The 15,768-nt window shown below is 40.4% G+C and overlaps 1 protein-coding gene across 2 annotated transcripts in view; it reads right to left on the bottom strand.

Annotated features, from left to right (window-relative positions):
• Nucleotides 1-15,768, bottom strand: part of mpped2a (metallophosphoesterase domain containing 2a) — a 65,368-nt gene that overhangs the window by 30,212 nt on the left and 19,388 nt on the right. For both annotated transcript variants that reach the window (XM_047581065.1, XM_047581066.1), the window contains exons 3-4: nt 12,904-13,085; nt 4,374-4,599 (exon numbers count right to left, since the gene is read on the bottom strand). In XM_047581065.1, coding sequence (XP_047437021.1) covers nt 4,374-4,599; nt 12,904-13,085 — 408 coding nt within the window. The remainder of the gene's footprint in view (nt 1-4,373; nt 4,600-12,903; nt 13,086-15,768) is intronic.

Below are 15,768 nucleotides of genomic sequence, written 5' to 3'. Positions count from 1 at the left end.
AAAGTGTTTATAGAGAGAGAGATGCTCACCCTCTCTCTTTCCTGCTCATTTTTCTCTGTTCTGAGTCAGAGTTTATCAGAAACGACGCAACCAGCCGGATTCTTCACTCATCTGACACCAGTCCACTTTCGTTATTCTACGCCGATGTCCGAGCCGAAAGCATTACCGTTTTCAGGGTTTTCGTTTACTCTATGGGTTAAAAGTTCCGAGAAACAAGAGTTTTAGTCGGGGTGAACGTCCTCTTGCAGAAGGAGTTAACGATGTGAATAAAAGCCAGAGCTGTCCGGTTCCAGGAGGCCTTCAGCTCCTCTTAAAGAGTCTTGATTGACAAGATGCAGAAGCCTGCTCATCCTTCCACAGCGTGAGTGCGTGGGAGTGTGTGAGTACGAGGAGGGGGAGGCTGAGGTATTCGGTCTGTTAAGCATCTGTCGTTAAACAGTGCGAGTTGCGTGTCTTTCATGGTACACTGCTTTCACTCTATTTTCCAAACAGGTCAGAGCTCAGTTTTACTCCAAAAATGTTTGGAACGGCTTTAAAAATGTTCAAAAAAAAATTAAAAATAGGAAGTGTTCAATGCAGAAAAGTATAGGAAATATTGGGTCTTTGAACAACAACAACAAAAAATCTAAAACGTAATAATAAATTGCTGGTTTTAATTTTTGTCAAACCAATTAAGGAACAAATCGAAATAATCAGGATAACAATAACTGACAAATGAAATAATGTTGTTCCAGCTCTAGATATGTTTTATACAACCTGTTTGCTAATCACTTTATTTATTACTTATTTGCATCTTCCTGTATAAGAGATTTTGTAATTCTTATGAATATAAATATTAGTGCAGAAGAAGTATTGAAGTAAATCAGAGCAGAGGTTGTTTTTTAACCATGTAATTTATAGATTCACTGAAATAATAAAAATTCCTGACAATAAGAGATTAAACATAATTCCTTTAATTCCTTACATGCATATTTTCCAGAAACAAAGCTGCAGCTGAAGTAGCGCTCACGTGTTCAACATCTTTAGTAATTTTCCATTTAAAGATTTATTTATTTGTATATTTATTTATTTATCTGGTCTTTTCAGATGCTCTAATGAGATCAATTAACCGAAGAAGCTAGTTTGCACAATTTTAAGTAACCTTGAAAGCAAGGTTAGAGCAAAACTCATTTAAATCCACCCATGTCGCAGAAGAGATTTAACTTTCTCTAAAAAGGTGGAGCTGCTCACATGGGAAAGCTCAGATTAACCAAAGAGGCAGCATTCACTGGTCCGTCTAAACCTTTCCACTGGAAATAGCCACATAACTGAAGACACAGCCTGCGGCAGATAATTATGAAATGGATTATGTCAGAAAAGTGCCACGGCTGACTGTCATTTTTCAGACCTTTAAATAGCGGAGTGATAAAAGCCATGATGGTAACAGTGATGGAAAGAATCATGTAATGCTGCTCAACACCCTTTAAACTGTTTTGTTAATCACTAATATTTTAGTGGGTTTTATGAAACACAACAGAGATAAAAAAGAATACTAAAGTTGTGTTCTCCGCTGTGCTGGTGACACTCTAAATTATTGTGTTGTGTTTGTGGAGACTTCCTTCTAAGATGAAACAATCAGCTTTTTCATCTTCCATGTGGAGAGGATGGCGGATTCAGAAAAGGAAATATCTTGATCTTTAGTTTGTTTCTTAAAACAAACATTAAAAGCTTTTTCGAGACAGAAAGAAGCAACATGTACGTCTTGTTAAAAGTAAAACAAACACAGAAAGTTTGGATCTTTGGAAAGATCTCTGATTGGAACGCGTTCCTGTTTTATTCCTGGCACTTCCGCATAAAGTTTGATGTTTATGTCTGTCTGTGACTCTGTGTCAATATATCTGTCTGTAACTCTGTGCTAGATTTGTACTGTTTACCTAGGGAACATCTCTCAGTGTGTCTGTCTACAAAGAATGTTTTATCATTACTTTAGAACAGGTCTCCCTTGAAAGTGATGAGTACTTGTGTCTCAGTGATATTTACCCGTATAAATAAAGCTTTAATAATAATAAAAAAGGGCCTGAAATGTGCTTTTATAGCAGTGGGATGTAGTATTATAGCATGTGGATATTTTGGCTACTGCATAATCTAGGATTTTACAACTGATACAAACACTGAAATAATAAGTTGAATGATAAATTAGATATTGACAGACAATAATCCCTTCTATGTAATTTAGACACACTTAATATCTTTAAGTCCTGATCCTCTATGAGTAATTTTACTGACAAGATGTGTTGATGCACTAATGCATCTAGCTGAATGTACTGCAGGTCTCACGTTACACTGCGCGATTAGACGAGCTGCAGTAAACCTGACATGAAAGCCTAACTTGACTTTTAAAGCAGCAGCAGCAGCAGCAGCAGCAGAGCAGACCACTGGAGCTGGAGAAGCGTTTATCAGGTGGCTGTTACACGCTACATTTCCTGAGTGATGCTGTCGCGTCCCGGCCTGCAGCGTCGGCGGCGGCGGCGGCAGCAGACCACTGAAGGCTTGGAGGAGCTCGGCCACCCAGGCGGCGAGCTGGTGAGCTGTTGATGAAGTGAGGGGTCACTGCGGGGCTAAGTGAGACCTCACACTGGACAAGCGAGCCAGACCTCGGGCCACGGTGGCATATGGGTGTGAAGGAGGTGAGGAAGCCGAGGAGGGGCGGGGGGAAGCGGACAAGCTGTCCACTCTGCCTCTCACGAGACCCCCAGCTGTCACAACAGACACTTACCAGCCCTCACACTAAACACTCACCAGGGAGAAGGGAGAAGGCGGGGGGTGGGGGGGGGCAGCATCCTTCCTCCCTCAAACAGAAGGATGGAAAAGAGGAAGGATGGAGGAAAACAGAGTGTAATCTCTTCTTCCTGCTGCTGTGACGTGTGAGGAATGCTGCCCCTGCTCCTCTCCTCCGCCACTTCTAAAGCCAGGCTGCAAACCTGCTAATTATAGCCGCTAACGGATGAAGGTGTGACCTATATAGTTATTTTAGGTCCTCTGTGCAGAGAGAGCAGAGAGAGTCAGAGCAGGACGGGAAGCCTCGGCCGAGGTCAGACCGTAAGACTGCTCGCGTACTGTGAGATGAGTGAAGTTCACACTGAGCTGCTGAGCTGCTTTCTGTTTGGATGTCTAGAAAACAGACAATAGCAGGAGCAAGGATTGTTTATACCGAAGCCCGGTTTACACTCTAATCTGTGCTCTGATCTGCGCAGAGCCTGAGTCGTAGCCGACGTGAGTGGCCTACAGCATTGTAAGCATGCATACTTGATGGCTCTGTAATTACGCCGGTAGTCAGCTGTGTTTCTCTGAGGACATCAAACAACGGTGACAGGAACTTAGCTGCTCATTATGAGACTGGAGCTGATAAATGTTGAACAATACGACTAACTTTAACTGAAATCACTGCGGAGAGAGCAGACGTTTGAGTAGATGGTGAGTTGGAGGCTGAAGGGGTGGACCTCTAGATTTGACCACCAATGATTTATCATTTTAAACACATTAGTTGACAAATTTAAGACTCACTTATGTGAAAAGTTAGTATATTCAATTCCTGGCTTTTGTCATTTCGAGATAAGTATTTTTTAGACTAAATCATTAACAAATAAGTCATTGATACAGATGCTGAATGTTGGACAAGTAACACAGTATGCTACATTTCAAGTAAGTTTGCGGTAATTTAGCACATTTTTCAATATTTTTTAATCAGTTTAATATATTTTTTTTATTTGCATGACATATCTTGTTTTATATTTTACCTTTCTGCAACATAAACTCCCTTCAGTAAGATATTAAAGGTCAAAATGCATGAGATAAGTAGCATCATATCATCCATTCAAAAATATTTATCTCAAGGAAAAAACGTGTAAAAAAAATTTGAAAAATTAAAAAAAGATTGACATTACGTGTCAATGAATATCGCACTTATCTCAGGAGAGTTTTCTTCCATCATGAGGCGCTTGCACAAATTCTTCTCACTACGGCTTACACCGTCGCTCCACCAAATACACCTTCCCCCTCCCCACCGTTCCTTCCACACCTGAGAGGCTATTGACACAGTGTCCTGGTACCACGCGTATCACTTAACCCTGTGTCAAAACACAGGTGTAACATAAGCCTGGGGAGCAGGCGAAGGTCCTGAGCTCATAAAGGAATGTGTGAGCTGGGAATAGCACCCTGCATGTAAGAGAGGCCCCTCACTGAGAAGCGTACGGCGGAGCACAGAGCCACTGGATGGGAAGGGAGCTGGAAAACAGCCAGACACCTTCACCTCAGGGATCCACAACGCAGCAAGACAGAAGTGACTCAGCGGTTATGACAGACCGAGTAGTTTGATTAAAGCTCGCAGCTCTTACCATGGTGTCCCGTATATCCGGAATCCCTTGATGGTGACGTCCGAGTCCTGCAGGTACACACAGTTTGTGAGGAGCGACTGCACATTGTCAAAGTCCTCTGGTTTGAGTTTGGAGACCGAGGGGAACCGGTAGTAATCCTGCTTGACCAGCTCGGCCATAAAGTCTTTATCAAAGGTCAGCTCGTGGTTCCCGGCGATCACCACCTTAAATTCGTATGGGAGGCCGCCTGGAAGAAAACAGAAGAGCCAGAGGGAGGTTGGTGAGCCGAGGTCTCAGATCCATCCACATATTCATGTCTCATTTGCATCGTGAAAGTCACACATTGACCACAAAGTATTCACTGATATTTTCTGAAATCCGTAACCATTCACACCAACATCATTTTTAGGTTCCAGCTGATGGAAGAGATGGGAGCCAACATATGATGAGACATTTTTGGGAAACAATTGAACAAATATTTGATAATTTTTAGTCAGATCCCAAAAGGCAATAAAACTCTTCAGCCCACTTGAAGTTATGTTAAAGCTGCACAAACAAACTCTTTGTATTTGTACATATTTAAATCCAATCTGTTAACAAATAACATTACCAAGAAATCTACAATTTCATATGCATACTTAAAGTATGCATGTCTCATCTTATCCATAATGTGCAATTGTGCTCTTCTTCAATGCAGAACCACACTGTATTAAATCCCAAAGGGGTTATATGCACTTTCTACCTGTTCCTGGTCTTTTTCTCCAGAAACAGCAGTTTGCCTCAGTACGTTGTAGCACACATGCCCTCAGTAACTCCCTGTCTACCTAACCCGGAGCACAGATCAGGACAGAAAAGAAACTCAGATAATTGGAGGGGAAAAATACCCCCAATTCAGACAGTCACAGAGGTTACAACCACAGCCGACGGCTCAGCTTGACCCGAGCGGACCGTCGTCCATCTCTGCAGATGCCAGGCAGCTTGAAAAGCATGAACCTGAACTAAATAGAGAAGAACATCTATTACAATTCTCATCCCCTCATCTTTCAACTTCTGCTGTGCCCTTTTCGCTCTCCTCTGTCGAGGTGATTTGTCCTGGTTCCCCTTAGCCATCAAGAAACTGACTTACTACTTTATTCCAGCCGACTGAGCACTCAACGAAAGGATCTGGCCTTCATCACCCTTCCATTCACTCTATATATTTCTCCTTTTCCTCCCTTGGTTCTCCTTTTTAAGCTCCCTGTTGATTTTCTTTTTCGAGCTTTCTTTCTTTCCTTCCAGGTCTTTTTTTTGCTAGTTGGTCCCGTGTGGACCAATATGAAGCATAATTTGTGTGAACAGTTCCCCAAACCGAAATCAGTGGAAGAAACGGTGGTGGGAGCTTACCTCCCCAAATACCCAGAACAAATAATTTATAATAGGGCTGCAAATATTGATTTTCATTATTGATTCAACTGCTTTCTTTTTCTTTTTTTAATGACTTTATGAATTCTTCAGTCTGTGAGAAAAAATGTCACAATTTCTATAACCTAACGTTATGTCAACAAATTACTTGTTTTATCCAACCACCATGTCCAATAAAGAGTTTTTGTTCCCTATCAAACAATAGAAAACAAATCATGTGAGGAGCTGGAGCATGGAATTGATTGCCACTGGAAATTTTTCAAATTCCATGTTCTGTCATTTCCCACCGCCTGCATTGATCTGTTGTGACAGGAAGGTCGTGACAAGATGTGAAGAAAATGAGTATTGACTAATGAATCCATCCTGTTTGCTAAAGTAAGTTTCTTTACACATTGGCATACTGTTAGTGTGCTGTCAAGAAGGGACTGTACAGACTAAATACGAATACTGGGGCGTTTTGTTGCAGCGTGGACAAAGAAATGTAGGCAGGATGTGTTGTGTCATGCAACCAGCAATACTTTAGTTTGCACTTAAGAGCATATATTCACCACTGACCTGGTCTTATTGACAAGCATATACAACACGTTTACAACTTCTACATCCACTAACAACAGAGTTTGACCCCGGTCAGAGCGGGCATTAAAATTCATCCTGAGCGATCCAGTCCCAAGAGGCCAGCTTGAAGTACATGGGTGGACACTCCTAACTTACATTTCAGACAAATTTGAGATGCGATCACTCGTACAACATTTGGTGATCCAATCATTTAGAACTAGAGATGTCCTGACTGCTATCGAGAGATCTGTATCAGCACCGGCCGTCAGCCAAGCCTGATATTTTCAAGTTGTTTATTTTGGGTCTGCCATAAACCAAGACCACATCTCTGTAGCATCATGTTTTCTTCCACTTCTGTTTTAATGGGGGTTTGCTAGCATCAAATCTCAGAAAAACCTTAGAAGAAGACGAATCTAAATTATACAATGTGAATATTGTGGCAAAGCGGTAGCAAGAGAATAAAAAACAAGACTATGCAGAGTACATTCGGGCAAAGGCTGCATCGAAACACGAACAACAAACTACGATCACTGCATTTAAAATAAGAGAAAAGTTTACTCAAAACAGCGCCAAGGCGAAAAATATTACAGAGAGGGTTGCAGAGTTTATGGTGTTGGATGACCAGAACGTTTCTGTCAAAGAGAACAAAGCTTTTTAATGTCTGTTGGAGCATCTGGAGCCAGAATACAAGCTACCCTCTCGACAATACATGATCTGACAACCCTGTTTTTTGGACTTAATACAGTTGCATGGTGCACACGTGTTGTAGGAGGAAAACAGTAAGATGAGAAAAGGCTTTTGTGAATCTGCAGGAGAGAACATTTTGTTTATTTAAGATTGGATCTGGACTCAGATAGGCTAATACAGAATACTAAAAGTTCAGCACCATACAAACTTGATTGGGACATCCCTGCATGAAGCAGTAATACTAGGTCTGGCAGGGCCTTTGAACAACAGTTATTTTTCTCACAACCTCTTTCTCGCAAAGCGTATTTGTCTGTTTCTATGCTGCTATTTTGCTGCAGCCAGTAACAGCAGTAATAACGGGTTCTAATGCAAGTCAATAGGGCAAACTAAACAAAATGCTGAATAAAGAGTCCAATAAAAGGTGTGTTGAATAGAAATGGTTTTGATTCGATATGGCAAGTGAAAGAAAAGATGCGAGTGCGCCACTCAATTTCGCAATTCTGTCAACAATTGGAACCAAAACTAATAGAAACTGAACACATGAAAATGAAAATTCAATACTAACACACTGCCTCAATACAGTAGGATTAAAAAAAAGACACATAAAACTTGCGTGCGTGTGCAAGTCTGAAAAAAAAAAGAGTGTGTGTTCTTCAAAGCTGGAAATGAAAGAATCATGACTCCCTGGTCTATAGGTTTCATTCCCACTGCTCTAAATTAGCTTTTCGCGTCTCAGGATCATAAATTCCAGTCTAACCTTAAATGAGAGCGCCGTCTCTCAGTCCCACAGCACTCTAACTGGATCATGCATCTCTTTCCACGCTCACACACACACACAATCCAAAGTGAATCATCCTCTCCACCAACCACTAGGCAGGAAAAACCTGGGAAAACATAATTACCATCAAACAACTCCATCTCCATTACTCCACAGGGAACTTCTACTGCTTTTTATTGCCACTGCGATACATCTTAAGAGTCTCCTTGCAGAGACACACCTAGAGTTATTTCTTTTATTCTCCTCCGACAAACAGGGCTATGAGGGAGAACAAGAAAACCAAAATAAAAATTTGAAGAACGACTGAAATGTTTTGTCATATGTCGCAAACAGGCAGAAAAGATGTGTAACAACACACAGAAACAGCTGCGAGTTCGAAAAAAACACGTCATTTGGAACGTATTTTTCACACAACGGGGCTAAACATACAGTCTTTCCAACAAATGTTTAACAGAACGGTTATATTCTACATGAAATGACGTAAATTAAACAGGGAGCGCAGAAAATTAAACTGTCATCTCCTGAAATTAAACGAAGGAACCTAATAACATGTATTATAATTAGCACAATCAATCAAAAGCTGCAAAGCCAAACTTTTAACAGGAAAAATAATTAACCTAAATCTCCGACATAGATTTTAAAGAATAAAAGTATTAAAAAAAAGGTATTAATTCAAATTTATGTAAAAGTGGCTGATTTTCAAATATGAACGTTTGCGACTACGGCGCTAAAGTTAGCATCTAGATGTTAAACAGGCTGAAGCATTTAGCAGGCAAATAGGAAAATATCTCCTTGAAGAGTTGGTGGATGTTAATGGTGCGAACACATCTGGTGATCCTAAACACGTCAAACAGATGCTAATGTACGATGGACATGTAACATGTTTTCATTACTGATTAATCTGCAACAGTCCATAAAATGAATAGAAAATGGCCAAGATGATTTTTTTGTCTTGTCCAAGTTGAAATTGCTCAATGTCTTGTTTTTGCCAACAGTCAAAAAACAAGTGAGAAGCAGAAACTGGGGAAACTTATTTTAGTTTGAGACTATCTGATCGACAAGGCAACACAAACTCAGTTCAGATTTTCGTTAGTTTGTCCATTGTGCCTGTTCCAATTCTAATAGATGTGACTGCAGGAAATTTCTAGACCTTTCTATCTTCACGACACTGCTCTGGCACGGTGACTGCATTTTTGCATGTACACAAAGAGAAGCTCTAAAAGGACCTTTACTTTCAGGAAATGTTAAGCAAAACTAATTTCCTTACTCAGAGTTTCATATGCATCACAGTGGAATTAGTATCTCAACAGCCAATAATTTATAACCTTCATTTAACTCCCAACAGACAAAACCATGTATTTTTAAAAGAGTACTTCAAGTAAAACCAGACGAGAACAATAAAAGCAATAACCACCGGTGACAGATGATAGACATATAGTTTCAAAAATGAAATGAGACATTATAATCCCAACATGCTGAGGTTTTGAGCGCGTCTAATCATTCAGTCCATACGTGTGAACTAATGCGCCTTTCAAATTGCAGTTCTCCTTGCGATTTTCATCACGTCGCTATTTCTTGGCCTCATCCATTCTCCTCACTTAAAGTCTCTCTGCCTCCATCAACGAGGACAAAAACTGTCCTTGGAGGAAATATAAAACCCGTCACATGCACTTTATTTATTAGAAAACTTTCTGGATGTAAAGCTCACAGCAGCAAAACAGCAATACAAACAGGCTGCGTTTCCTCGTCCTACACACTGTAGTGAGTGAAACAGCAATGAAAGCCTAAAATATTTTTATTTTGTTACTTGAGGGCTTTTAAATTTCTTCATCTAAATCAATTACTGATACAAAAAAAAAAAAAGAAAAAAAAGATGCAGGTATAACTCTATTTTAAGAAGCTTCTGGCCAAGGCAACTCACTTAAAATACCTGAGAAAAAACATGGACTAAGATTATTATTTATGTAATAAAACCCTCCTAAAACCTGACGAATGTTGCTGTGTTCCAGTTATATAGTATTAAGGGGACTATTTAAAGTGTTTTTTAACATCTGACCTTGATGTTTTCACTTTTCTTTGGACTTTAATAGCTTTGGTGTCAGTGTTATTACTTCTTTCCTTAAATTTGAACTGTAAAAGATGACTGTTCAAAAGACTAATAGGCGGTTCAGGCTTTTGTGACGTAGCCACAGCAACAGCTCAGAACCTACACAGTCCCTAACGCTGCAGCCTGATGTGCAGCCCCCCCAAAATGTTACTACGCAACGTGGTGATGCAGACTACAAGAGCTATGATTGGTCCACCCTTTTTTCTAATTGATTGTTTTCTATCAATAAAGATGCAACACATGGAGGAAAGATGAACTGAGGAGGTTCGGAGATAATAAACATTTGTACAACTAGGATTCAGCAAAAGTTTCAGTCGCCATTGTTGAAAGAGAAGAAGTAAATGGACACTAGCCTTCAAGCAACCATCCAGTACCTTGGTCTTGAACAATATCTGTCTGCCTGGTTTGATGAAGCAGCACAGAATATTGTGTTGGACATTTTTCACAGTTCATTTATACTTATTTTATTAACAAATTCTTAGATTAATTAATAAAATACCTGTCAGATTAACAGAAAATACTGTGCATCTAACTGGTTTATAAAATGTATTTATTCTTTAAATACAGACATGTGGTTCCAGTTTTTCTATCAGAACAACAAACTTGACATCTTAAAATACACCTGGAAGCAATGCGGCATCGTGTCAGAATGGATTGGAGCTAATATTTTCTTTTTCTGTTTAGATGAAGTGAGGGGGCCACAAAATCGTCCCCAAGTCCTGATGGCTCTTCGATTTTTTGGGGCTGGGTATTGTTGCTGATTTTTACTCCAATTCACAGGGTCCTGATTCAATATCCATTCATTTAATTCTATTTCAATTCTGAAACAATTCTACTTAATACGAAAACTGATGTTGTCATTGTTGGAAACTTGCGGTACCAGCCCTAGTTTTTCTGGTATTATTATGAATTTTGGATATATATACAATAACTATATGTGTCCGAGTGGAAGGTTTCAGAACTAGCCTTCAAGCTATCTCAAACTACTTTTAATCGGATAACGGATTGAAAAGACACACACAATAACTCAGGAGGCGATGTCATAGGTTGGGGCCCATGATGAAAAATGAATGTGTTAGGTTTTCTAAAATGAACTCCCTTCACCTTAGGTCACAAGTCACAAGTGCCTTTATGTGACCCCACGCCGCATCTATCCAGGGGTACACTTTCACAATACAGGACATTAACTGCCAGGGTGCTCACCAATACACAAAGTCATTTTCCACTTTGCTCAGCATCGATTTCACATTATGGCCAATATCTCTCTCTATGGCTAAAAAAGGGAATGCACACACACACACATATACACACATGTACACTGTTCTGTGTGTGTTGATAGATGACCTTCTAGTGGTGCTAGGTGCTGTTTTGAGGGTGACACGGTAAGAAAAAAAAAAAAAAAAACAACGAAGAAATGGGACGTGTACAAGCCAGCATGAGTGTGTGATCACTCTTTGTGTGTTGTTCGTCTATCTGTTGTGAGTGTGAGTTTAAGGGGAATTAAGGGCAGAGGACCTGGTGGTGCTTTAAAGAGTAAGCTGTGGCAAACGGGGAGGACGACTCGATTCAGAATATCAGATTTCTATTGAGAGGATACAGGAAATGGAATTTATCTAAAACAAACAAACAAACAAAAAAAGGATAATGTCTCTTTAAATGAAAAACAACTTGAGTCGGTCTTAACGCTAACTTTTATCATTTGTACCCAGCATACAAACCATTATATTTTGGTCCTCCTATATTTTTCTGCACTTTGTTTTAAACATACTTTAAAAGAAGGGTTTATTCTATTGACATCAGTCTTGTTTTTAAGTACTTCTAACTATTTTTAAATGCTCTCCACAAAGGCTTAATATGAAATTAAAGGTTGCTGCCAACCACATAAGGAGGACGATGAGACAATAAGAAACTAATCGCTAGATGTTGTAAATGGGCTTTTTCTGTTTAGAAAACATGTGAATTGGGACTTCGACAGGAGTGTACATGAGGGAAGAGCGAAACAGCAATTATGCGTTGGATAATGCAATTTGAATATATACTGAGAAGATTATCCTGCTGGAGTGATCGGAGATGTTTCTAAAAAATTGATTTTTATTTTGCTGTGAAAACTGGGTCAGTGTTGGAGACCACTCTAACTGTTATGAGTCCAGGCTGGTTGCAGCAGCCGCCGTCCTTGCAGGGATAAAACCTTCACAGCCACCTTCAACTTTACGGGGGGGGGGGGGGGGGGGGGGGGGGGGGGGGTGTGTGTGTGTGATATTAAAAAAATCGATTTTGAGAAGACTGTATGGTTTTTAAACCTTAAGGTCCTCACTGTCAAAAACTCATGACAGTTTCATATATAAAACCTTTTTGTTTAACACTTTTTGACATTTCTCTGTTGTTTTTCATCATGCATAAATAAAAAAAACTATTCCAATTAACAGCAACAGAATAAGCATGATCAGGAGATTAGAGCTGAACGTGAATTTTAAGGTTAATATCAATGTGAATCCAGATCATGGTCCACTTAACTAAATGTTCCTCCTCACTTGGCTCAGGAAACAAAAACGGATTCAGATCCCTTAAAATGTGACAGGTCAGTGCGGCGGGTGGCATCTATTGATTAATACACTCAGTGAGAGGGAATGTCAGATAGTGTGTGTAACACGACTACATTAGAGGGAAGAGAAAACCTCAGAGCTGCTCCGGCTCCTTAATGATCACGGCCCAGAGATGAAACACTGGCTGCTGGGAGCTAAACCACACACAGGCCACGACTCCCACCCACAGCATGGAGCCAGAGGGAGAGGTCAAAGGTTAACTGAGGCAGGGTGTTAGGTCACAGAGGTTAAACTGGACACTTAAGCACAGCAGTTGTGAAGTATAGAGGGGAGTGGGGTTTGGTGGGGGCTCTGACCCTACCTCTTACTCATTAAAGACTGCACATGGAGTCAGCTGTGTGTGTGTGTGTGTGTGTGTGTGAAAAGTACGCATGTGTCCAGTAGCATGCCGGTGAATGTACGTGTCGAGCAGTTTGGTACCTAGCCAGTCGTTGAACTTCTTAACCTCGGAGGGCAGCCCCAGCTCGGTGAAGTCGCCCATGTGCAGCAGCACGTCGCCGTAGGGCATCTGGATGCCATCTGTACGCGAGTGTGTGTCCGAAACACACACGAACCTGGTGTGTCCTGCTGGCTTCGGAGTGTCGTAAGGAATAGGGTCCACCCTGAAAAGACAAGCGGAAATACGTTCAGGCATTTGGCATTTGATAAATTGCAAATATTGTTAATAAATATTGTGTGTCTTGCGCCAAACTTGTTTCTATTTAGACGTTCTTTAACATTTCTGAAGCATTATAAAGGGTTTATGACGGTTTAGAAGTTTTTATCTTATTTGGATAAAGAGTTCTTAACCCGAGATGGAAAGACCTTTTAGGGAGATCTTGGACTATCTTTGTTTTCCTGAATGGTACTGAACACACATTAATGGCCAGAGAGTCTGGTCTGAGTTGCAAAACATCTTCAAGAAATCCAACACGTTCAGATTCCGTGGTTTAAACTTGTTTTATTTATTTTTATTTGGATATACCACAGCCTAGATGGCTGAAAACCTTCACAGTAATCTTTTTGGAATAAGTTCTAGCGTAGCAAACATTTAAACTCCAAGACTGATCAGCTGTTTGAGCTCCTGCGCAATGAATCTTGCTTTAATATATCTGGCCAGATTTGTGTGTCAGATTCGTTCTGTAATTCCACCTCTAAAATCGTAGTCAGCTGTAATGAGTTTATCTTTTCACTTCAAACTTCAAACAGTAGTGACTGGAACCGAGTCCTCTACTCTATTTATTATAGCCATTTGTAACTTAAGACTATACTTCAGCCGCATTCGTTGGCCATAAAGCAGCCGATGGAAGCGCACCTAATTCACATTTTTGTTTTTTGCGTCACTTCTAATGCGTCTTTCAAGTCTGTCGCACCGCAAATTGGATTTTCTCACAATCCCAACTGACTCATACTACAAAACTCCATTCTATCAACTTTAAAGTAATACAGAAATAGTAAAAAGGGAATTTCTGACCCATGAAATCACACCGTCATCAGCCGAGTACATTTGAATCTGTGTTATCACCACAGTTAGCACCAACAAAAAGACCAAACCCACAAAATTTACAGGCAGTAAAAATTTTCCACTTATTTTCCTGACGTCTGCCCTTGATTTTTATAGTTTGCTTTCCATTGACATTGGCAGAATGCGCCCCTTCTGCTCTTTGTGATATTTTTAAAAAGCGCTTTGAACACAGAAACATATTTTTAGGAAACGTATGCTAACTTCACACCACGCAGTGGAAAACTCGAACCTTAAAAAGATAATTTGTTGTGCAAAACAAATTACACGGGCCACAGAATAATACACGTAGCAGGGGCAAAATACATCTCAGAGGAAAAAAAGGAGACTTTATGAAAGCAAAAATGTGTAGTTTGGGATGGAAAACAGCCGGTGCTTTGGTTGATTTGAGAAACGTAACAAGGGCAATGGCTGTTTTGTGGCATCAGATTGGCGTAAGAGACCATGAATTAAAGCCTGCCCTATCCTTTCTGTCCATTATCTAAAGAAAAAACACTTAGACCCAAGTCTGGCGGGGAAAAAAAAGCCCTTTATGCAGCCTTTTTGTTTGTTGTATGCACGTCTGTTAAAAAGGAAGAAAAACCTGTACTTTTTTTCTGACTGAATGAGGGAGAGAAAAAAATAATCTTGCCTGTAATTGAAGTCTACAATGTGCAATCCTCCATCACTCTGCCACTAGACCATTATTTCATTAGAAGGGATGTCACTCTCTCGACAACATCAGACACATAATCAACCCTGCAATCTCCAACCTGGCACACACACACACACACACACACACACACACACACACACACAGACACACACACACACACACATAGACACAAACACACGGAGCTAAGTCACAAGCGTGCACAAACATGGCAAGGCAACAGCCAGAGAAGAAATCAAAAGGTTTCAGACTGGAAAAAACGTCATTAACAGAGATAGAGAAAATAGGCACTTCTACACAAAAGAAAAAATCTTATACGAGGAGGGGGCAACATTGCATTTGAGGGTTCTCTTTTTAGAAGCAATTTTCCCATTTCTGTGTGTCATGTTGAGTAGAATAATGGAAATGGAAAGCTAACTGAAAGCAAGGAATCTGTTGCATTTTTTTATTTTTTTCTCTGGTTGGTGGTGTTGTTATTTCAAAATGTCATGTGCAGGACCATGTGAATAGTAAGACAAAGGTGAACAAGGTGGTCGCTCTCTGAAGAGAACACCTCCATGGGAGGAAGTGGGTGAAAATAAAAGAAAAACCAGACAGACAAAAACACACCAGAGAGACATCAAAGGACTACTGCCAATGACCGACTATGCCTGGACCAAAAAGTTGCACTTGAACACACCGCAAAGCCTACAGACAACAAGCAGCTGGTCAACAGGTGGAAAGTACAGGGAAAGGAGGGAAACAGGAAACAGGAAAGTGAGTGAGGGAGATCTACAAATATGTCACACACCTATATATCAGTATCCAACACATCAATGACAGAAATGTTCTTTAATAGACGTTCATGTTGTTATTCAGGAGGTTAAAAAGGAAGAGCTACTATTAGCTGGGAGGCTAGGAAGGTAGGGAGAGCTACAAACCGTCATACAGAGCCAGCCTCTCCTAATTCATGCTGATCGGTTGGTCTACTGTTTATTCATTCTCAACTATCAATCCTAGATGCTCAGTGACGATACTCAACGCTGGCACATGGCCGTTCATCGTCTTGGTGTGTCACAGCCGTCAAGTTCCCGACTTGACTTGACTTCCCTCAAGTTTGCCGACTTGAATATTGAAATGAGTAAAACGAGAA

The sequence above is a fragment of the Mugil cephalus genome, chromosome 3, assembly GCF_022458985.1.
Source record: "Mugil cephalus isolate CIBA_MC_2020 chromosome 3, CIBA_Mcephalus_1.1, whole genome shotgun sequence".
In the NCBI taxonomy this organism is placed as follows: Eukaryota; Metazoa; Chordata; class Actinopteri; order Mugiliformes; family Mugilidae; genus Mugil; species Mugil cephalus.
The sequence above is the reverse complement of the archived record's forward strand: the minus strand, read 5'-3'. Positions and strand labels throughout refer to the sequence as shown.